The 25,232-nt window shown below is 40.5% G+C and overlaps 1 protein-coding gene across 7 annotated transcripts in view; it reads left to right on the top strand.

Moving 5' to 3' along the window:
* The window catches only part of ablim3 (actin binding LIM protein family, member 3), a 45,885-nt gene that overhangs the window by 3,966 nt on the left and 16,687 nt on the right, over positions 1-25,232 (top strand). For all 7 annotated transcript variants that reach the window (XM_075481042.1, XM_075481041.1, XM_075481038.1 and 4 more), the window contains exons 2-4: positions 5,297-5,431; positions 17,546-17,729; positions 23,251-23,366. In XM_075481042.1, coding sequence (XP_075337157.1) covers positions 5,297-5,431; positions 17,546-17,729; positions 23,251-23,366 — 435 coding nt within the window. The remainder of the gene's footprint in view (positions 1-5,296; positions 5,432-17,545; positions 17,730-23,250; positions 23,367-25,232) is intronic.

The following is a 25,232-nucleotide window of genomic DNA, read 5'->3' as shown; positions in this document are numbered from 1 at the left end:
TTCTTTTAACGTAAATCTAGGCCAACAGAATAGAACGGATATCTCATATGCACATTTTGGAGAGGACAGTCTAATAAACTGGCTTTGCTTTAAACCTAATTTGCTATTGAGAAGATTCCTATTCGGCCTCTCGTTCCTTGTTGGAATTTAAATAAAGGGCCATCGAGGGGAATTTTATTCGGAAGTTTGAGCTTGTTAAGAAAAAAGCCATTTGCGTTTGCAACAAAATTAAAATAAACTGAGGGTTCAAGATGAAATTCACACTTTTTTAAAAAATTTAATAATGAATTATTATCACAGATAGATAGAATTAAATATAACACAAAGGTCCAGGGAAAGGTATCTTAGCTGAGTAGTTCATTTGTCCATCCTGAACAGTTCACTGACAGAAATGATGCTCCTCGGGTTCAGCTTTCAGAAGAGATGAAAATAGATAAATGTTAACGTTCATGGGACTTACAGCTTGGCCTATATGATGGAGTTTCCCTGTCTGCTTTGCTTTCTTCGTTTTATGAGAAAAATCAACTGAAACAAAGATAGACAAGGAGAGCCATATTATTTATGATTCCCACGCTTACGCCTTATCTTCTGCTCAGTCCAAACACGAGCTCAACACCATTCATCACTCCATGATGCCAGACGTCTTAGTTCAATCACACAGAGAACAAAAGGCGGGAGACAACGATGCACAGATGCAAGCGCAGATGCCGGCATGTAGTGATGAATATTCATGTACAGTCGCGTACAGCTGGAGCTATGCATTTGCAGACCAATGCAAAATCAAGCACATGGTTTTGTTGTTCATTTCTAGCTACAATCATGGCGGTTTTTACACTAAACTGGCTCAGTTGATTTTGTACGTCAGGAAAAGCTACTTTTGAATGGAAATTTCTAAGAAAACAAATTTGATTGATCTTTTGAATGTAAAATGTTCTTTCTTCATCTGAATGAACACCTCATAGGGCAGTCTGATACAGGTCATTGCCAAACCACTGTTTTGTCCTCGAGGATGCCGTGTCCATGACCTTGGCTTCTGGTAGGACTGAGTGATCATTCAGACTGTCAGTAGCAGTCTGACCCTCCTTTCTTTCTCTGTGGAGTGACAGCATGTTTGTGTTACCACTGCACACTCTGATGGATTCTCCTTCCCAAGGTCCTGATGGAGATGAAGATAGATAAAGAGAGAGAGAGGGGGGGGGGGGGCATGGAGGGCCCTGATCAATGGCTACATTGGATTACTGACACGGATGATAGATGTTCTTACTCCTTTGCTCTTTTTATAAAGAGATACAATGATTAGAAGAGTAAATTATCATTCCATCTGCAGAAAATTAATTAATTTCAAAATCCAATATTGATATTAGTTTAGTAGTTTAATATAAATTGCCAAACATTTGATTGTTCTACTATGTCTATTGTACAGATATCTTGCTTTTCTTTGACACAGCTGATACAGAACTTGCATCATGTGTGGACTGTTAATGAGATAAAACAAGACATTTGAGGACATCACTTATGGATGTGGGGAATGATAATGCATTTTCTGTATTTTGGTTGATTGCACCTCTCTCACTTATTTGAGCTATAAACCTTTTATACCTTCTATAACGCTTTTAAGTTCAGGAAGTTGTTTAACTGGTTTTCATGCAACTTGCACACGTGTTGGTATTTTACATTCATCCGTCTATTCTTCATGTTGTTAAACAGTCTGTAGACCAAGTGAAGAAGAATTATAGCGACACAATTTAGGCAAGTAGATTTATTTTATTTGAAAGTATCTGTGAGATCTTTTTTTTTTTTTCACCAAGATTGTGGAATGTAAAAAAAGATCAAACAAAATTCAGCGAATTTGAATTCCTTTTTATTGTTCAGTCGTTTAGAAAGAAAAAGTGTTTGTATTGCTTGCAGGTCTTTGAGGGTCAGAAAGTACGAGCTGAAGAGCAATAACCAGCTTCTGTTTAAAATAGGCAGTTTAGTCTATCTCTCAAACAGATGTTAGTTGGGGAGAGAAAGAGGTTTGACAGTTTCTCGATCCCGAGAGAGACAAGAGAGAGAAACATGCTCACATTATTCAAGCACCGTGTTTTCATTTATTTAAAATAAGAAATGGTCAGTAAGTTTTCATATGTGTTGATCTCTTATTTCTTATCTTAAACATAACCTGCTATGTAGCAGTTGCAAGCAGATGCCATTTGTATGTTTACTACATTGTAGGTGACACTAGGCTGAAGGAAGACACAATGGGGGGTTTTCAGTCACTTTAATTCAGCGAGAGTCAGAGTCCGATTGCCATTAGACTGCTACCTTAAAGCAGGGGAGGGATAACAAGCAATGTTAGTGCATAAAGTTTAGTGATATTGGGTTAGAAATGTACGTGTTAGATTGATAATTATTACATAAAACAGTCATTGTCATTGTGATTTGTGAGTGTTTTATGTGTTGTTCCAAAAACTGGTCTATCTTTTGTTTTTTTGTATGTCGGTCCCCATAAGTTGATGTCCTGTTTTCATTCCCCATAGTGATTAAAAACAAAGACACACACAGGTTCATGCATTTATTTGTGTAAATAATCACTAACACTCTCAGGTGCGGTGATATATCTGAGTTAAAGTCTTAAACGTGTCATCAGCCTGTGGTCTCTGTTCAGTAGAAGTTCATTAAAGATGTCCTTGACTCTTGCAGTAATGCAATAAAATTACGCAACTTTTTAAACATTTTTCATTGTATAAAATGGCCTATGTAATGCTTCTCACTGATTATCCCCAATACCCTGCTCCTCTCACTCACCACAATTCTCCCAGAATCTGTTGTGACTCAACTCCCAGCATATTCTCCTCTGGGCTGTCAAGTCAGGGGCAGAAATAGCGGCAACCTCTCAGCCCTTGGGGAGGCTGTCTGCATCTCCGACCACAGCACTGCTATCACCTGACCACCAGAGGCGCTATTCCCCTGGGGCACTCAGGCCTCACTGATGTGGAGTCAGTGGATCACACCTAGTAGTCTGGTGGCTATCATTAAAAAGATGACTCAAGACTTCAGTGCAGGAGAAGATGGAGTGATTTTTAAGGAATCTGTATTGGATTGGGACACAGAAGAGATTTTGAATGAGCATGCAGACAAAGTTAGCCATGATGTAATGGCTTACTTCCTGAGCTGATTGTATTCCTGGATCCTCTGCTCCCTGTCTTTTCTGCCATGCACAATTAACAAGATAAACATCTCATTCATGAGAAACTTAGTTTTTCTCTTGCTATTGTAGCTTGGCACTTATTGAATATTTCCCTGTAATTTCAGTTTGTGGTGATAATCTTCATGCAACACCTCAGTTTGGTTTGATGATATCTGTTTTGTACAACTTTTGTACAACTTTTCTTGGCTGGGCTGGGAAACAAAGGATGCTACATTGTACCAGATGTTTGTTTTGGCCACTTTAAAAAGGTCAGCATGGTAAAGAAATGCCTTATTTGTTTTCCGCAGATGCTGGTACCGGCCTGCATGTACTGCCATTAGTTCCCTTTATCTCTCATTCACACCTTATAGGATCAGCGTTGTTTTAGGAGAGGAAAAAATACATTTCATGGGAGTGTCATTTGAACCAGCAGCTGGGCACTTATCAGGCAGGGTAGTTGTTACCGGTGGTGCTGCCAGCATTGTGAGCAAAACAATGAACTAACAGAGACTTGAGAGTGGGAGATGGCGCGTGGGAAAAAATCATTCCTGCATATTTTTTGTGCTCGCACAACTCCTCTGAACAGAAAAATAAGCAATTGTAGCATGCCTTTTTTCTTCTTCAGCAATGCATAAATGCCCTCGCATACACTCGTGATATATGGCCTGTAATGGAGGAGTCACTTTGTCAGGATCCTCTAGGCATCACAAATCAACAGACAGGGGGCTGTTCAGTATTTGTTTTGAATTTACTATGTTACCATGCTGAAAATGTTTTAAGGCCAAACAGTGATTTTTTTTCCGTCTCTAAACACGTTGTTTGGTTGCCTGCAGCCTATACAAGCTTCAGCTTCATATAACCAAGAACTTGAGTTCTCAAACTCAAGTCTCATGATATAAAATCCTGTGATCCTCCCCCCCAAAAAAAATCCTCCTTATCTGCATCCTTTTACAGACTTAAAAATGAGCTCTTCAGAAATGCTGTTGGACTTATTCCCCCGGATGCATAATATTGCAGAGGCATCATTGCACAGGCACCAAAGAACACCACCAAGCAATAGGCTTTCTCAGTATTCCCTGGGATGAGGGCAGGATGGAATGTAGTGCTGTCAAACTGAGAGTCCAAGAAGTCCTCAGGCTTTGAGACGCACACGGTTCTAAGGCTTTTTAAGTAACGTGAGTCCTTAACATTTATCCAGTGAAATGAAATCAGCTGCTCTGACTGAAGTAGCAAGGTCCTTCAGACAGTTATTCATCTTGTCAGTCCAGCTGGTTACCATGCCATTATTCCCCTTCAACAGAGTTGGAACACTTGTGCTTCTTATATCAAGATGAAGATAAATAAGAGACTGCACCCAGCTGTTCTGGCACAGAATCCGTATTGTAAGACTTGTGGAAGCAAGAAAGTTTGTATCTCAGGGGAGGAGATGGACCTTTATATATAGCCTCTAATAACCTAAAAGGCTATTGAAATGGTTTTTCACAACTCATTCAAAATGAATGTATTTTTTCCCCATGTGCTGGCATTTATTTCAGTATTGTTGAGGCATTCTGTGAGAACTTGCTTTCCTGAGTGTGTGAAAATAGCTTTCGGGCTTGCAGGAATCTGACATGTAAGCTAATGCATAATGAGGTAAGGGGATCCATCCGCTTTCTCAAGTGGCATTGCAGCATGTGTGTGTGTGTGTGTGTTTGTGTGTGTGTGCTTGTCATTCAGTAGGAGTGTGTGAAAAATGGAGACAGTGGGAGAGAAAGCCGGGAGTTTACCCAGCTTACAGGTGTTAGACCTCACAGCTTCAGAACAAGTGTTGACTGAGCTACAGACTGATCTTATTGTGTGAACTGTACACATTACTGTCTGTAGGGCAGGAGGGCCGCAGTTCTGGTGATGGACTGATTCATGAATACATTTGAGAACAATTTGAGTGTAGAAAAAATGAAATTTTTTAAACTTGATGCTGTGTTCAATTTTGATTTTTAATTGCTATGATGTAGTTATGTGCATGACAGTAGTTTGTGGTCTTTCTAAAATACGTGTTTGTGATTGACAGTTCTGTATTCAAAGTAGTGTTTAAAATAGTATTACTAAAAATATTATTGATAAGATATACCTTTTTGTGTTCTGCAGCTTACTATCAAGGCTCAACACGTGGTGAGCAGAGCTCTGGATCAATTCGCTGCCAGAGATGTCGTGAAGCCTGCAAAGGAGAAGTGGTTCGAGTCCAAGAAACCCACTTTCATGTCAAGTGTTTCACATGCACCGGTAAGAAATGGAAACCTTGTCCACAACAGCACAGCACATGATATATTACTACACAAACAGCAGTTATGATTACACAAATGGGTGTTGTGTTACACAGTCCCCACATCTGGGAGGTCGTGATCATAAATGTTGCTGAAGTTATATTCTGTAGAATAGGAATTCCATTTTAGACCAGATTACATCTCTCTTGGCCACATCCTCAACCTCTATACACACTCCCACACACATACTTTTACAGATACACACTGTAAGCACTCAATATCCTCGTGCACATGCTGAGTGCTACTATTAGCCCACGGTGGGGATTGGAATGGATCAGAGGTGCCTTGCAGGGCACACTGGCTCCTGCTAAGGTAGCTTGTTGTGTTGGCAACTTATAGAGGATTTGCCTTTTTCCTTGTTCGCAAAGGCCTAATGAGACTGAATTAACTAGCCCTGCACTTCTACATGCTACTGGTGACCTATAATAGAAACAGTGGTGACATAATCACATAGTCTGTTAGGGCAGGACTCATTTTGAATACTTGTAATGCTCTAAAGCTAATTTGCTCCCTATTGCGCCCTCTAATGACCATATTCTGGGGTTATTTGTTTGTTTACAGGTTACATGGTCCAAATATTTAAGAAATGATCACAGTGTCAAGAGAAAATTTTGTGTTAAAAGTACAGTAATTTAAGATAAATAACTATTTATTTATGTTAATGGTAATTATATCAGCGTCAGCAAAGACTTTTTTCTCTCACACGGGTTTCATGTGAGAATAAGAGGATAATGTAAAGTAAAAACTTTATTGAAAAGTTTAGGAAACGTATGAAAAATTGTCATGTTTAGTGAGGGTCTTTTCCCAAATGTGACACCCATTTGTAGGGTTGGCAGAATTGTTAGACTTGAGGACATATATATATATATGTATATATATATATATATATATATACATATATATATATATATATATATATATATATATATATATATATATATGTATATATATATATATAGGGACAGAGAGAGATCTAGATATAATAATTTTATATGGCGCACCAGGCATACATTTATTTTGTCTTTGTTTTCTAAAACAAGGAACTTCCGCCTTGCTTTGCATTTGTGCATGCACAGTGCACATCAAGCGATGAGGTGTAAGATTAATTATATATAGTGTTTGCTCAAACTGCTATGAATTTTTTTTAAGTTGTTTTGAATTGTGAAAAAAATCACCCTATTTAGAAAAAAATAGAAACTAAAAAAATCCTAACTCTCCCTTTATGGTTAGGGTTTCAAGGGAATTTGTACTTGCGCAAATTAGAAATCAAAAATACGTATTTGTCTATTATTTGTCATGTTGCAGTACAGCCTGCAGCAACTGTGCTCAATATGATAGATATTGTAGATATCATATTAATGGTTCCATTTATAAAGCAAAGAGATTCAAATCATGCATTTCTTTTACGTAAAATGTGTGCTTGTTTGCCAAGTTGTGCAGATGAAGGATATTTTACTGTTTTACAGTTACAGATTTATGTCAAGGAAACTTATGTAGGCAACATAAATCAAAATATATATTCTTAAATGAGCAGGCAGTGAAAAGACATTTAAAATATTATCGTGGAGACTCTACATTAAAAAGAGTAAACAAACCTTGCACTGTCTCCTGTCAACAGTTGTTAGTACAAAAATATGTTCAAACCAGAGATTCAAATTCCCAAAGCTGGGTTTATCCCTTTTCCTGGCTGCTGTCAGCAGGAACTTCTCAGTATAATGTTCTAATTGTTTTTCATAATTGGATTCCAGTGCCCATTGTAAATCATTCAGTCACGCATACCTGAAGATACTTTTTTTTTATTTTTATAGGAAAGTTTTTTACTGTCAATTCTTAAAATGCCTTAAGATGGACATTTTACAGTTGTGATGGTCTTTGGAAGCTTTAAAGAAAGAAGGGTGGTTCTTACTATCTGGGCTGCACTCTCACCGTCTTACAGCACTCAGATGTTCTACAGTACATTAGCTTATGAAAGGCTATTCATCAGAGGGTTCCTGTTACTTGTTTCCCATGAATAGTCACACACATGAAAACTCATGTAAAGTATATAAGTGTGTGCATCCATACATGTGATACATGTGTGTACGCTCGCAGTGGTTGTGAGGGGTTGCTGTGGTAACGGTGTGAAGGGGCACCTGGGCCGTGGTTGGTGGATATTCTCAGCATCTCTAAGGTGCTATTAACCAATCGGAGAGCTCCATTCTGTGCCCCAGAAAAAAGAGGGGGGGTGCACCGAAAGCGGGCAGAGAAGATGAGAAGAGGGGGGATGGGGGTGCTGTTTGTGTCGCCCAAACATTACATCACCACTTCAACGTGATACCAATCTGAGTCTCACATTCTCTTTTTCCTTTTCCTCACACTTAGAGCACAGGTACAGTAATGGAACACTGTCATTGGTCGTATCATGTTCGAGCACCTACTAGACAACTGTCCCCTTTCATGTTCCAGAGAGTTCTCCTCGTCCCATGAGGTGATGATGGGGTGCTATTGTGAAGCCAGACCCTGCCACATCCCGACCCATAATATGCACTCTTGTATGGGCTTCTGCACAGCCAGCAGTTTTCTAAAGCTGTTATTGTTCAGTGTGTAAATCCCCTCCTCACACAAACATGTTGCATGTTCCTTTGAACTTCACAAAATTTGTCTACTCTTTATTATCTGGGATTCCAGTCTCTGTTTTTGATCACTTATCTCTATCATTTCTTAGACTCTGAATGCAACAGTGGGGCTTTCTGTATTCTATCTATCTATCTATCTATCTATCTATCTATCTATCTATCTATCTATCTATCTATCTATCTATCTATCTATCTATCTATCTATCTATCTATCTATCTATCTATCTATCTATCTATCTATCTATTCTTTCTATCTATTCTTTCAGTCTATCTGGTGCTTTTTAAAATGATTTTCCACCTCTCTTTTTGTATCCATTTTTTGCTATTCCCTTCTCTTTCTCGATGATTGTTATCCAAGCATGAAATCAATTTCTCATCTTGGGACAGGATGGCATTGGCATGTGGGATGTGGGATGATTTGGAGGCTTATGGCTAAACTTATTATGCCAATGCACCACATGGAAAAGCTGCTGCGAGCAGCCAAGAGCCTCATCTGCTACACGTGTTTATGAACTCTGTGATTGGGATGCATTTACCAATTGATTTTGTTGGTCACTGTGCATTTGTTTTCTATCCTGAAAGCTGGGTACAGCTTTGTGTACCCAGTTTAATGACCTTGACCAGTTATATTGTGCATGCCTCAGTCTGTCTTCATTACCACTGAAAAGCCATGACATAAAATCATAGTTATTTCCTTTTTTTCCTACTCCTCCCCCATTCTTTCTTTATTTCATGTCTCATTTTTCATCAAAAGGGCTGAGTATGCCCCTCTGAATAGATCATGATCATTCAGTCTTAAATTGGCAGACATGCTCAGAGTTACTTTTACACACAATCACAGCAATGAAAATACATACAGCCACACCATCCATCATTTCATCCTCCCTCTATGAAGCCATGTTACTGTCTGTCTGCCACATTATCATAATTCCTTTCTCATGCATTAGTCAGAGGGGGAGCAGATCACTAATCATATGCATTTAACCTCTCATTCCAACCTATTATTCTGTAGCTGGCTGTGGCTTGAAGAGGCAGCCAAGAAGGAAAACCTGGAAGATGCTGAAGACATAAAACAACTCTTAGTCTGATGCATGAACTCCAGACAAAGAGATGGCAGAGGGGATGTATCTGTGGGTTATCTGGATCCCATAGCTCTTCTGTGTGCAGCACCAGACTGTCAAGTATGGACAATGTGGTGTTATATTACATATGTATGGGCTGACTCGTGCATAGTGCTCCAGTGACATAGTGACCACATTTACCAAGCCTCCAAAGCATAATTAGCGCTCTGTATTCTGGCAAATACAGCAGGGCCTGCCTTTGCCACATGCATGTACTCACTTACACATCACATGCAGAGGACAAAATAGGTGCACGTTTCCCTTGCAACCATCTCACATACTAGCAAACACCACAAAAGCAAAAAAAAAAACAAATATACTAGAAGGGAAAGGCAGACACAAGCACAGATTCACATATAAACTGCCAAGCTGCTCCCTGTAGTTATTTATTTTTGGAGACAAAAGTGATTTCTTTCATAGTTTCAGTGCTGCAGGGAATCACAGATTTACACACAGGTTAGATAAATAAATGACTGCTCTGCAAATGCTCCATTTCCTGCTTGTATTCTCACCAGGGCTCTTATAAAACTGCAGCATGTTTGACTGTATCTCTGCAGACCTGTTTCAGGCAGTCCATTCTCCCTCTGGTGCATTAGCTCCCACTTCTCCACCTTGATGTTATTAACATCAACCTACTGTACTACACCGTTATCGCTCTCTGAAGGCAGGGGGGAAACAGGAGAGAACAAAAGAAAAAGACAAATGGGGACAAATAAAGAGGAGAGGAAGGAAAGCAAGGTTATTTGGAGAAACAGAAAGAGAGACAAAAAGAGAAAGAGAGAGAAAAACATGGGGGGGTTACAGTGAAGGGGAGCTTCCTGTAGCTATAGCAACCGCTGGTACACTGGTCCAATCACCACGCCAATGTGTGGTTGCTAGGGAGAGATTCCGGCGGAGGAAAAAGGGAGCGCGACGAGAAGAGGAGCTTTTCCCTGATGACTGCTCTGGATTTTGAGAGAGATGACAGGGATTATTCGTCTGCATGTGTCTCCCAAGTGTCATCGTCTTTAAGGGATTTCACACGCTGAGGCCCTGCAAATTGTCTGGAAGTGTGCTTGTGTATGTCTGTGTGTGTGTGTGCCACAATGTGTGAGCCGCTTAGGTGAGCAAGAGTCTGGCTTAGAGAGGGAAGGATTTCTGAATGATATAGACAATCATTATGTGGCAAACCCTGCTGTGTTGGACAAACAAACACGTACATATATTTTCATTGCTTATTGGAGAGCCATCTCTTGCAGTGTGATTATCTGTGTGCATCTGTGATCTTATTCACGCCCATTTTCCCCTTAGCTGAGTCTCTTATCAGCTCTCAGAGGGTTAAAAGCTGAAGGCCTCGGGAGCGGGACTGCTCTGATGCTATGAAGGAACTCCACTGGGCAGCCATCTGTCTCTATCCACTAAAGCAGCCAAATATGAGGGGAACCCTGTCACTGATGCTCAGTTTTGTTAATTTGTAGCTCTTAGAAACCTTTGTCCCTCTCTTTTTTTGCCCTTTCAATGAGAACTCCCTCTTTTTTGTGCTTCAATATTCTTTAGACATGCTAGGCACTGAGGATGCAAGTCTTGGTTGCACATTCCCTCAATTTTGTTCATGTTAAAATATCTCATAAAAGATTGGCTGGATTTTTAATATTTTGCACAGATTTTGTTGATGGGTCCCCTGTGATTTTACTCATGGATTGACACAGATGGATATACTCCATAGTCATTCTCACCAGACACCAAATACCATTGGCCTCAACAGCCTTGCTACTGTAATAGCCTTTGCTGAAAACGAGGTTTGAAAAAATCCATCCATTCTTTTTTAAAGTGCCATCATCAGTTATGAATTTGACAAATACTTACTTTGGAGCTGAAAACTCATTGCAAATTAAAGCAAAGTTCTTGCTAATGTGTTAAACCTAATGGTAAACGAGAAATATGTGCCAAAGATGAACATGTTAGCATCTGTATCCCTGTAAGTCTGCAAGCATGCTGACATTGGTTTTTGGCTCAAGCACAGTGCCACACAGAGCTGCTAATGTGGCTGTAGACTTTAGTTTCTCTCCTCTTCCTGTCTGTCTGTCCACTTCTTTGTCCACCCTGTGATTTGGCACAACTTGAGAAAACACATTATTTACTCTAGAAGTGTTTGCTCCTGTCAGAGGCGCTTAGATCCGGGGGCACAGGAAGAGGGCAGAGGAGCTTCGCCCCTGTGTTTGTAGCATCGATAGAGGGGTGGATAGTACTTTCCCTGATGTAACCTGCCACTGCCCTACTACATACAAAACCCTTCGCTATATTTTGTTTGGGCTGCCTGCACTATCCTGGAAAAAATGTAGAAAATAAGCTAAATATTAAGAGCTCTATCGAAACAATAAGAATGGACAGTAGGGTTTTCTAATGTACTGTACAAAGCACGTCCATTAGGAGCCACACAGAGACTGGAAGAGATTTGGGGAGAGAAGCTGGACATTGAAAAAAGGTAAGGTTTCACCTCAGTGCCACCCTGTTGTGTTGTGAATAGATGGTGCAAATTGAGACAAAGTGGGGACCTTGTGTTCAGAGCCACAAAGATTTGGAAGATCTTGAAACGGAAAGGCAGAAAGAGAAAGGGAGGAACGGGTGGGGGTGCTGGGGTTATTTTGGGGTTCCGGCCTGGGCCGACTTTGAGAATTTTAATTGCGTCTGCTGGCTGGATATAAATACCCAATCAGCCAGACCCCCTGTGGATGCCTAATCAGTGCAGTTCTAATGACCACAGCTGCCTACATGCTAACTTCTAATCACCAGATTAATGATCCCTAGATGCTAACTTCTTGTACTGCCAAAAGAGAGCAATATGCAAGAGAGTAGCATCACCTTTTGGTTTCCGTCATTATGGTACCATTGAGGGAGATATCATAAAGGGAGCAAATAGGTTGAATTAAGTCTTTGATGCAGTTTAGTTTTGCAAAGTTGATTATCTTTGGTTTAGGAACATAAAATCTGACTTTGTCTTTGTAAAATAATACAGTATGTACTAATAACAACTTTATAGTAACTTGGGGACTTCTAAATAACCATTTTTTATCAGCTACTTTGCACGTTTTCCCAGGAGTAGCTCCATGAAGTCCCCAAAGTCCATCACAGGACAGTAAAACAGACCATACTGACTCCAACATGTGCTGTTGTTTTTACGGGTTGCTGTCCGCACCATGTGGTGTTGGTTGTGCGGTTATTGCCAAAACCTTTTTTCTTGAAGCCAAGCAAAGCCACAGCCCTGCAGCAGCAGGGACGCCAGTCCTTCCCAACTCCACCCACTGTGCTGGCAGCTAACATGTGGAGGTATATGTTTTAAAATCTCTGCTTGATGGTCGTAGCTGAACTGGGGGATCTTGAAAATTAGAGGGAATGCTTAAAGGAGAACTTTGTTTTTTTTAAACTAGACCTTATTTCTGGCATCAAATACGTTTATCTACTCACTGATAACAGTTTGGTGACAGTCAGCGTCCTTAGGAAGATATTTAGATCACTTGAGATCCGTGTATAGCCATATGACGAGAGTGAATGGGGCATAGACAATACAGCCTCTAAACAAGGCATTATCTGTCTTTATTTCACCAAAAACTTTAAGACGAATGAATGAATGAACGCGTACTATTGCACTGTTAGCTCACAGCTGCCGTGTTGTTGTTATTGGGAGCTATCGGAGGGCTTATGGGGGCTTTCTACACACGCATCTAGTGGGATGACTTCATCAACGTGTGCCGCTGCAGCACAGCTCATTCACTAAATTGAAGTAAATGGTATCATAAAAAGGATTATTTACAAGAATTCCATCAGTCGCTCCATCCATCTCTGCCACTGATAAGGGACCAGTTTTCAGGGGCAGCTGTCTGTCCGAGCAGAGATCTTCAGACCTTTCTTTACCCAGATCTCCCTGGACTTTCTTGTGTAGATGCTGTCAAACTACCAGAAGCTTTATTTAATCTGAAAACAGCTTACTACACATCATGATATTTTGGGAACATTTTATGGTCTTTGTTTTTCCGTGGGACAAGTTAGAACAGTCTAATCAGCCATATAACTGAAAGCACTTGAATGGTCATTTGGGCTCTTAAATCTGAAATAAAGTCTCAACTTTTAAAATGTATGATTTGTTTTATACTGTATATCAAACACATTTCCAATGTAAAACCGTGGAAATCATATTTCCCTGTGACATGTAGTTGAAGTATTTCTACATAAGCTGCAAACACTAATAATCTAAGGACATGTTAAACTATTGGCTGATACATGAGTAAATGTTTGAATTCCAAAATATATAGATATACAGTACTTCACATAAATCAGTAGATATAATATAGTCATTTGATTTGTTATGGTAGCACCTTCGCCTCACAGCGAGAGGGTTCCAGGTTCAACTTCCGGCTGGGGCCTTTCTGTGTGGAGTTTGCATGTTCTCCCCGTGTATGCGTGGGTTCTCTCTGGGTACTCTTGCTTCCTCCCACTGTCCAAAAAACATGCCTGTTAGGTTAATTGGTATCTCTAAATTGTCCCTAGGAGTGAGTGTGAGCGTGTGTGTGGTTGTTTGTCTCTGTGTGGCCCTTTGATGAACTGGGGGCCTGTCCAGGGTGTACCCCGCCTCTTGCCCGATGACTGCTGGGATAGACCCCCCCCACCGCGACCCGACCAACGGATTCAGCGGGTATAGAAAAAGGATGGATGATTTGTTAAGGTTGCCTTTAATCAGCATCGAAGAAATATATTGTGATTAAGAACAAGGTGATTTCTTTAGTAATGACACAGAAATCTATGTCCCTTTCAATGAAAAATGTGGCTACAGTGTGTCAGCTGATTTAGGGTCTAATCAAAGACAAGATGTGGTGTTAATAGCCACCAGTTTCAACCCCAGCACATTTAAAAATGCCACCCACACCATACCCACCACCACATCAATCAGCCTGGAACCTGGCTGTCTCTAGGGTAACTGTGGAAGGTTTGCATCCTCCTGGCAACTATGTAAGTGGGAAGTCCTTTACAAGGCCCCCAGCCAATCGTCCACTTAGAGGAAAAGAGTGTGATTAGCCAACAGGTGAACCCTCCATCCAACCCATCCAATCCAGTCTGAGCAGAGCCAGTCGGCCAGCTGTGATTTGGTCAGGCGTTTGTATGCTAATGCACAAAATGCATTAGGCTAATCAAGCAGATTCCATTAATTTGAAAGCCAATCTGGTTGGAGATTGGAAAGCAGATCATTTTTAGAGATGGATGAGAGAGTGGGTAAAAGAAAATGAGAAACACAAAAATAAAGCTGTGAATTTACTACAGTTTGGGTTTAGAAGGTTAAAACTCTGTTTTTGATCCATTTGAAAACACATTGATTTTTGTCCAGTAATGAGAGCTTTATACACGTGGAAGTATTTACTCTCTCGTTCCCATTTTCCATGAAGAGATTGGATAGCCTGTGATTTGGGTTTCTGGTAAGCGCTTTAGTCGATGCGGTTCAAAATGCAGCGAGGACACTTTTTGAAGCTCTATGCCCTTTCTCTGCGCTTTTGGAAATGTGGTCGGCATATGCAAACACGCATTTTTATAGATGGGTTGCTGAAGTCTGGTCCTCCATATGTATCTGCTTTACCTCCTTCTGATTTTCAGTTGTCACCTTTCCTTGAAGTAATAACCTGTCACAATGATAAAGTTCCATGATCATATCTCACTGTACACACTGTCCTTTTCCATCACTCCATCTCTGCATATGCACAGTGCCATCTCATCAGGGATGGATTTATGTGTTTCCGCCCTCCCGAGGGAACTAAGATTGTTTTGTTTTTAAGTGAGGGCCCATTGATCTTTTATTACACCATTAAGTCAACACGATCCACTCATAAACAGCTTGAGATTAAATGAGGCCCTTTGAAGGGGTTTATGTGCATGTGTGTGTGTGTGTGTGTGTGTGTGTGTGTGTGTCTGTGAACTCTCTGCCTGCAAGCAAACACTGAAAACTGGTTGGCTCTGGGGAGCCAAGTGCAGCCTGGTGCAGCCACTTCATTTTCCACAGCATATGGGCAATATGAAGTCATTAGTAGCAGTAAGTTTGAGTTTTACCATATGCTTAATTTCTGAACGAGAAAGATGCATCATTAGATGTATAATTTTTGTTTGTTTCTCTTAAGAGTTAAGTGTTTCCTGGCTGTTTTGCTTGTCACTTGTCAGTATTGTCAGCTGAGTCCGATGTTGTTAGTCTCATGTTAACAGCATCTGTTTTTCCCTGTAACTTATTTGCATTTGCATCTGTTTATGTTACAGTTGTCCACAGTTTGGCCTCAGGATTGTACAGTGTAATGAGATTGCTCAATTATCAGTTTCAGCATGGAATATAACTAAAATTCAAACCCCTCTATCAGGTTATTTAGTGTCACAGGCCAGCTACAAGGTTGCGTCTTTAACCTATTGACTGTTTTCATTTTCTAATCCATGAATTCCTTTTAACCTTAAGAGAAACTGGGTGGATGCAAGGGTATCCAGGACTCTGCTTGTCAAAAGACACAAAAAGCTTCAGTGCAGGTCTCATGTACGTTTTGAAGAAGTCTATTAGTCTCCTGCACTTTGCTTTGTTTGTATGCTACAGATAAGCATACATCATTGTGTAGTTTGCGCTGATATTGTGCTTAAAGCGCCAGTGTTCTGGAATTGATGAGATCTCAAGCTAGCTTGCTTTGCAGTTAAGTTTGAGCTCACCAGCTAGTTTAATAACAGTTAATGGAAAAACATGCCTAAAGTCTGCTACATAAAGCTATTAAAGGAGAAAAGGGATTGCGTGGAGATCTTGGGAAGTGTGGATGCGTTCTTATGTGTTTTAGAGCATGGGTGTCATTTTAGTGCTGGGAGCCCTGTAAACACAGTGCTTAAACACAGCTGGCAGAGTTGCAGAGGAGGGGGCAGAGTTTGAGTGTAGTGTTTGCAAGCAGTCATGGAAAATTGTGGCTATGGATGCCTTTAAGCAAGAGAAAAGTGTTCAAATATATTATCTTTGTAGTTAAGAATCACAAGATGATAAAGCTTATCCCTCGAAAGGCAAGGCTGGGGCTGTACACTGATCAGCCGCATCATCATCATTAAAACAAGCTGCCTAACACTGTGTATCCTAAACAATCTGACATATTGTGGGATGAACACAAGACTGTTTGGACACAGGGGCTGCAGAATGGGTCCTCTGTGCATTTCAGTGCATTTTGTAGACGTGTAGCGTGTGCCATTTCCATCGGGTGTGCTTGGTCTGTCACGTGTTTAAGCAGATGGTCACACCAAAGTAACATCCACATCATACCAGGACCCAAGCATTCTGACCAGAAAACTGCATTTGAAGCAATTTATCGATTCTCTTCAGTTGTCCGTTGTTTTAATGTTGTGGCTGATCAGACATGCTTCCCCCCATGTTTTCATTTTTAGTGCCTATTTGTAGTAAGCTAACCAGCTTTTTTTTTTACAAAGGAAAAGAGTAGAAAATATATGTTTCAAAATGTCAAACTTTTCCTTTTCACCACCATTCCTCCACGTTGGACAGAAATGGCCTGATAATAGCAATTGCAGTAATGACGGTTGCAGTTACACGATAAGTGTAGCTGTGTGATAATTACAGTCCCAATGTCACAGCAGGAGATGGACCAAAACTAAAAAAAAAAAAAACTAAAACAGAGTTCAGCGTTGGTTAGGGTTATCATTCTCACTTGATTAAATTGGTTCTTAAAAATAAATTCATCCACCTTTATCCCCATCAGTGACATGTTTTCAGGTCATAGCCTTTTTTAATTAGTCAGTTTTACAATAATTGGCAACTCTTCCTGATGGTAAACCACATAGACTGGAAAAATTACACCAGAAACCACACTGGCCACTGATCTTTAAAAACGCTTTTACACCCACTGGAATTCCCTCTTATTTGTAAAGCAAAGAGCAATCATACATATTGTCTTCTTAGTATATACAATATGCACATACACAGACTGACCGTTCCCCTTGTGGATACACAGCAAAACATTTCTCTGTCTTTTGAAGCAGGATGTAATGAGTTTGTCGTCGATGTTCTGATGCAGTTCACTGTTTTGACTCTCTTTGCATTGTTCAGCACAAAATGACTTTTACACTGATCATATCATTATTTTCCCATCAGAGCAAATTGGCTCACCACTGTCTGGAACTGATTAACTTCCTTAGCAGCCATGTGTGAAGACAAACATACACACAGGACAAACAAGCACACTTTAAGAGTTTGATGCTTAAAATGGCATTCATGACATTCGCACATTATTCCATATGTTTTTACTGTTTGTTCAACCTCTGGCTCTCATGTTCTTTCACTGCTTCTCTCTACAGTGTGTAATTGTGATCTGGCACGGTCTGGCTTCTTCCAGAAGAAGGGTGAGTACATCTGTACGGCAGACTACCAGCGTCTGTACGGCACGCGCTGCGACCGCTGTGACAGCTTCATCACAGGAGAGGTGGTCTCTGCTCTGGGACGTACGTACCACCCGAAGTGCTTTGTCTGCAGTGTTTGCAGGTGGGCAGTCGCCATTGTAGGCCACACAAATCACAGAATTCTCCTCAACTTCATTTTCAACTTAAGTGTTTTGGAACTGTGTCTTGTAACCTGGCAAACTTTTGAATTTTTAAAAAAATGTGTGCTTTTTCTGTTGCCGCTGTATTGGCTACACAAAATTCCTGGCAAGTGAACATTTACCTCTACAAATGACTAATTGGGCTGTGTTATAGTAAGTTTAGATTGTTTTTTTTTTTATATAACCTTGTATCAATGTGATAGTGATAAGTATTTTGAAGAACTCTGTGTAATTAAACTAGTGCTGAATTGATATTTATGGCCACCTGGGGGGAGTAAGCTGTAAAAGTGTTTAAAGTCCAATACTTTAGATTAATTCAATACTGTAGTCCAATTTTGGTCCCTACGAATTTAAAATTGTATCGAATGTCTGGCTTTTTTTTTTTCAGCATTTTAGAACAGAGGGGGTAAACTTATCAGGGGTTCTACACATTTCCGACAGTTTTTTTTTACATCACGTTCTTTTCCACACTTATATTTCTAGATTTCCAAGTCAAATTTACAGCACAACCATGTAGATGTTTGAGAAATGGCTTTGAAATCCAATTTTGAATTCTGAATATTACGTTTGACTATTTCTGGTATTATGCTGCCAAATATTTGCCAAATATTCACTGCAGCTCATACAAATCAACTACTACCAAACCAATCTACTGCATTATATTCAAGCTAAAATACCCTGCCTCCAAGTCCAAAAATGAAGCGGTAAAAGTGATCTCTCTGTCTGGTTGCATTTGCACCACAGATAGAAACATAGCTACACCTTTTTACTTTGACCTCAGAGTAGCAGCTTTCCCAGTATGAATGAAACCTTCTGTAACATAACTGTATTGGGATTGGTGCGTTGTGGTGATTTGTAAAACATGAGAGTTACACTGAAAAATTGCTATTCAAAAAAAAGAAAAAAAAAGTTGTCAGTTGGTTTTTATGTCACTTCAAGTTATGTTGCTCTTCAAGGAGCTCATCAGTATCTCAAAATATGCAGTTTCAAAAAAACACAACTGCGATGCATGCATCTGCTGTAACTATAAGACTGAATAGTGGATGAGCTTTTATTCAAAGAGTTAAATTTCTTTATTTGCTCATCAGTGCTTCCCCCTGCTTGCGTGCACTGAGTCCCCTGCTTATTGAGTGTAGAAAAAAAGCGTCTTGTGCACATCACTTGACTTTTTAAACTTTCTTCCTCTGAATCTATTCTGGGAGGATTCATCAGCAGCCTCTTAGAGGGCAGCATGATAGAAGAAGAGATCCAGAACAGGGAAAGGATTGTTGAGGCACTGAATAAGAAATGTTTTCAACTTCTCAGTGCCATGAGTCACTGTTTTCTTCTTCATGACCATTCAATCCTCTCAGAAACGATGCTGCACTATTTGCGTCTTTTGAATTAAAAAATAGAAAGGTTCACTGACTTAAGCATTTAGCCATTAATGCAAGTCAGCTTCTGATGTCTAATTGAATTAAAAGCTCATTAAAAGCTCAGAGTGTCTTTTTGCTTGGCTGAGACGTGATTCCAATAGCGGAGCTGACCAGGTGTTTCATGCAGTTAGATTTAGCAAAAGTAGGCCATGTCTCCATTGACCTCCATCTGTGTTCATGTTAAGCCCCTCCATAACGATCGTCGGCATCGTGCTGGGTTTCTTTTTCTCCTTTTATTTCACCGTCTTACTCCCTTTGTTGCTCTCTTTCTCTGTTGTGTTTCTAGTCTCTCTGTTTGCTGAGCAGATAGACAAACATGAAGCTATGGATTATCTGTCTCTTATTCTGCCACCCCTGTCTGTTTTGATGTGTGGTAAGGTTTACATGAGACTGATCTTTACTTGCCTCCCCTCAAGCGAGAAGTGGTTGTATCTTGTTGGGCGTCCGCTCGACCTTGGCAGTCACACCCAGCAGCTGTGTGTAAGAGAGGAAAGTCAGCTGACCAGCGACAGTCAGTGGAGCAGTCCTGGTACTGACAGGGTTTTTGTGTGTGTTGTCAGTGCACAAATCTTACTGATTGAAACACCTGGTCAGCTCTGCTATTGGAATCGTGTCTCGGCTAAGAGTCAACTGGAGGAGACAGCGAGAAGCCGCTGGGCAAATCTCTTTTTCCGTGTTCCGTCTGCCCCCTGTCACATCGCACACAGTTTTTACTTGTTCCTCCTTTTATCTCATCCTCCACTCCTGTTTTTCGTTTGGACAGTTTTTCCCTTTCCTCTCACTCCCCCTTCACCATTCTCATTATCTTCATCATTATCTTCTTGCTCTCTATCATCATCTGCATCAAATCGTTCTCCTTCATGTCTTCATCACTATGCTGCTTTTCTTTTCTTTTTTTTGTCATCATGGCCTCAGCTCTTAATGGGATCAGATCCCTTTTCAGTTTTAGATTTTTATTTCTTTTAAAAAGCAGCAGTGATCATAGCTTCAGGGCATATCGCTAAGCCAGAAATAATTTAAATTTTGCGGTCAGTTTTTTAAAAAAAGAAAGAAAAAAACATGCATTAAATATGTAAACAGAGTGAATTATTAAGATGCTGAGAAAGGCTGACAAGGCAAGAGTGCCTTGAGGGAGTGAAAGTAACCCACAGGTAAAGACAAGGTCAAACATAGACTTCTTCACCATGACAGCATTTTTCGAGCAAAACTTGGACGATACGCTAAGACTTCTTTGGTCAGACTCTTAGATGTGGAAAATATTCAGCCTGTCATGCTTGGAACTGGATCCAGATACAAACCCCAAAAATCCGGCTTCGGGCCTCAAAATCAAAGCGCACATGCTTTACTAAATGGCCCATTGTAGCTTGTTAGATTGAAATGAAAAGAAAATTGTCTGAGCTAAATTGCAGATGGTAAACCTTGAGCTCAGCAAAAGTGAGTAATATGCATTATCAGTTTTCATCGGTCTGTGTTCTTTTCAGTGTTTACCAGGGCCTTTGTTCAATAATTTGTGTGCTGGAATGTCTCTGTTGGATCATATGCTTTGTTCACTTGCCTGCCCTTTCTGTTTTATGCATGAAAGCTGCCCCTTTTTGAGTAAAATAGAAGTTTAAAGAAGCAAATCTAAATGACTGGAGGGCAAGATTTGTACACTAAAAAAAGGAATTATTTGCTTTTTCAATTCTAAGGATTTATGTATTGAGACTAAATAATAAAGAAAATTAAGATGTTAAAATTAGGTAAAAGATTAACCAAAAACAAATGGAATATTATGTGATGTCTTTATTCATTGAACACAAACTAAGCTAGAATCCTAATCAAGTTCTGAAAATCAAATACACTTTAGAATTTGATCATCAGTATGTTTGATCCCCTCTGTAAAAACAGAATTGTTTACAGAGGAGAGACATCAGCAATCATCTTGGAGAAGAAATTGTCACTGTCCATCAATCTGGGGAAGTTTTATTTGGCCATCCATCCATCCGTCCACTTTCTATACCCACTATATCCAGTACAGGTTGCTGGGGAGCTGGACACTGTGCAGCTGCCATTGGGGGAGAGGCAGGCCACACCTTGGACAGATCATCAGCCCAACACAGAGATAACACAAAGCATGATGAGACAAACAACCATGCACACACATGCTCACTCCTAGGGTCACTTTAGAATCACCAATTAACCTCCAGAGAACCTGGAGAGAACCCACACATGTGTAGGGAGACACAGGAAAGCCCAAGCTAACCAGGAGTCTTCTTGCTGTTAGGAGAGACACAGCCAAGGGCATTTCCAGACAGTCTGGAGTCCATCATTCTACAGCGAAAAAAGATTAATTCACTTCCTAGCCAATTATCTGCAAGGTCTGGCTGAACTGACTGGGCTTTGACTGGAAGAGGCTATTCTAAGGGGCCACATCTGTACGGCTTGCATGAATAGAAAGAAAAAAAAAAGGCTCTTTCCCTCGAGCACAGCTGTATAGCTTAGGTTTGTAAAGTTCCATTTGAGCAATCCATAGGACTTTTAGATCAATGTCCTTAGGACAGATGAGAGCAAAGTGCAGATGTTTGTTCATAAAGCAGAGCGTTACATTTGGTAAAAAACAAACCCAGCATGTCAGCAGACCTCATACCAACTGTTAAAGCTGCCGTCGGCAACTTTTTTTTATTTATATTAGCTTGAACTGTCATGAGATTCTGGAAGTAGAATATTAAATAGGCTGTTTAGGAAAAATCCCAAATTCTGGAGCTTCTCTTTACTTCAATAAATAATGACACAGTGTAATATGTCATCTGTTGTTGTTCATCTGAGGTTTTATTTACCTCATTTTTGGACCTGCCCAAATGTTTGGGCTACACGGTGGTGTGCATGTTCTCCCCGTATATCCTTCTCTGGCTTACTCCCACCGCTCAAAAACATGCGTGTCATTTTAATTGGTCACTCTAAATTGACTAGGAGTGAGAGTGAGTGTCCCAGTGATGGTGACCAGGGTGCACCCTGCCTCTCGCCTAATGACAGCTGGGACAGGCTCCAGCACCTCTGGATTTAGCGGGTATAGAAATGACTATATATGCCAGTACCTTCCACAAACGGCTATAAAGTGCTCCTAAATGGCCTCACAACCTTCCCACCCGCATCCTCTGACAGAAGACATCTGACATGCTTGCCTCTGAACATCTGCAAACGAACACATGGATGTACTGGACTTGTGTGCTGACTGTGAGCCCTGTTGAAGACTCCAGCCTCCCTCTGAGTGTTGGCTTCGGCTCCGGGCCTCGGTGGGGGAAGGGGGGAGGGGGGCTGGGGGGGGTTAAAAAGGATTACTGTCGTCTGTGTCTTCTAAACAGCCTTCCCTAAGCCTTTTAGCTCCCCATTTATTCTTCTGTCCTCCCCAGTCATGCAGAAATCAATCTTTCTCCTCCAGAAGGAGAGGAAAGGGAGTTAAAACATTGTATGATGGTAAATTTGATTTTATAGATGTTGTCATCCTGTCATGTTCTCAGTTTGTCAGCATGTGTGTATTTATTCTACTTTATTCAAGTGTGGCTTTATAACTGTGTGGAAAACAGTGACCCACTGGCAGCAGCTGTGTAGGGAGTGAATAAGGCATGGCCAACTTGACAGCAATGCTGAGCAAGAAGCAGGCAGTTGAGATCAGTATGCACTCCACGCAGTCTCCCTAATAAGTTTTCATTCTCACTGAGAGGGCTAGTTTTCCTTTTAGAATCCCCTGGCAACAACACATTATCGCCTCTTTAATCACAGAGAAGCCAGGTGCTCCTGCCACAATCAACATCCTATTAACCCGTGGGCACAACTGTTTGTAAATGTATTTTCAGCTTCATGGAGGATGTCAGACTGTATTCAGCTGGTGTCAGCAGGATTATGGCTTGTCTGTCACACAGTCATGCTCCTGCCAGCATCCTTTTGTTATTTCCATGCACATTGTACACTTGGATGTAAACACGCTGAAAGGCTGCAGGCATATTATCTCCTCTTTTGCTCTGCTTTCTAACACTCACTAAACATTTTTTTTTTTTTTTTGCTTCCACAGTAAAGCCTTTCCAATTGGAGACAGGGTGACATTCAGTGGAAAGGACTGCGTGTGCCAGCAGTGCTCCCACACACTTGTCAAGTCAAATGAACCCATCAAGATCCACGGGCCCAGCCGTAAGTTCAGCGTCCGCCTTGCTCTGTCCGTTCTGTTTAAGACCACCAGGGACTACAGTTAGGTTGCATCTAATGCAATGTGTCTGTCTAATCAGTTATCCGGCCCGTCATGTTGATGTGACAGCTGATAATTGCGCTACAGAAGCAGGCACATCATTCACTCTGCACTGTCAACTCTTAACATATAGATGATTGAATATATTTTTGCACACTCGCACATGTGCTATGCAATGAACTACCTAACTATGTTTAGCTGAAACAAATTTTGTATACTGTGTGTTATAGGAGAGTTTACATCCCCTAATTTCTCAGTGTAAAGTAAAAGAATGACAAATTACGATTATGCAAGAGAGTGATAGTGACTGATAGGGAATCGTTTATGAAGTGCGGCAGACAAACAGCAGGCTGCTGCTCACTGGCTGTGCAGTCATAACAGATGGTAGAGAGGCAGTGAATAACTGTCTCTCCCAGATCGCTCCATTCAGGAGAATAAAATTCAAACGGCTCCCAAGGTACGCGTTCATCATTCTGCGTTATGAGGATGCACAGTGTGAGATGGGACTCAAAGTGCAAACACTAAATATAAAACGACGCAGCCTTGTTTTGTGGAAAGAATAAGATATTTAAGAATGGATCATTATACTCTGTGTGCCACAGTGGTAGACATTTTTTCCATGTACAAAATAATTAGTTCAGGAGGAAATGCAAAAAATGAGGTGTTCCCAGGTGGAAAGTTTGCTTCTTTCTACACCCAATAGAGAAATCTTATTTCCCTCCTTTTGTTAGAGTTTTTGGTCTAATGTTCCAATACTTATTAAAGAAAAGAAACCTTTTTCTGTGCTTTAAAGCATGTGACTTAAAATGTTGTATTTTGTTGTATCCTTATCCATATAGAACGAAAATCCTTTTCGTTCTGTATGATAGGGTTAATTGTACTGAATACACTCTCCTGACTATACACCAGAAATGAATCAATATTTCTTTTTAAAGTAGTTTAACCCCTGTGTTCATTCAGTTGTAGCAAAAAATCAGCCATAAATGCCAGTGTACCAGTCCCACAAACAGCCATTCACACTAAAGTGATAACTGGAGCATCAACATGTTTGACAGAAAGAGTTGGGGCTTTTTGCACACCCTGCTGGAAGTCTATTCTTCTTTTATTACTCTTTAATCGTCGCAATTTGCGAGTTAATTAGTTATATCTCCCACACTGTACCTCATCTGAAATTAAATGTGCTGACGGACAGGTCCTGAAAAAGAAAAATAGCTGAATAGTGGTCAGAGCTGTGCGCATTTACTTCCAAAAAGAGTTTTCTGCAGAACCAGGCTTCATGCAACTCTTTGCACATCTAATCTTGCTTCATATTGACAGCTGAGAAAATGACTTGCTGCTCCATCCTCGATGACAATGTAGCAAACTTCTTTTCTCCATCAGTTTTTGCGGAACCACATTCAATGATACATAATTGTAGATTATCTATTTCTTATTCAGCTGATTAAATTGGAAATGGTAATGACTCAGTGGAAATTCAGCTGTATACACCTTCAGTCTGAGGCAGATATCCTGACTCTTTATACTCAGCACTTTTGCCACGGTTAAGATTTATTTATGCAGCAGAAACCTGACTCTATACACTGCAGGGTTTTACTGAAAAACCCAGTTTGTCTTGGCTGACAAGGCAGAGTGGAGTGGTCCCTGATGACCCACCTTCTTCTTTTAGGGGCAGTAGAACGGGTCGGAAAAGGTTAAACTGAGCCATGTCTTCCAAATAGAAAAACAAATTGAGGGCTGACCTTCTTTCAGCTTTATGACTCTGCGGCCATGTATCATTTGCTGCTTCTATGTCCCTCTAGTTACTAATACAG

Source organism: Odontesthes bonariensis, chromosome 13 (genome assembly GCF_027942865.1).
Source record: "Odontesthes bonariensis isolate fOdoBon6 chromosome 13, fOdoBon6.hap1, whole genome shotgun sequence".
NCBI lineage: Eukaryota > Metazoa > Chordata > Actinopteri > Atheriniformes > Atherinopsidae > Odontesthes > Odontesthes bonariensis.
This window is presented reverse-complemented; position numbering and strand designations above follow the sequence as displayed.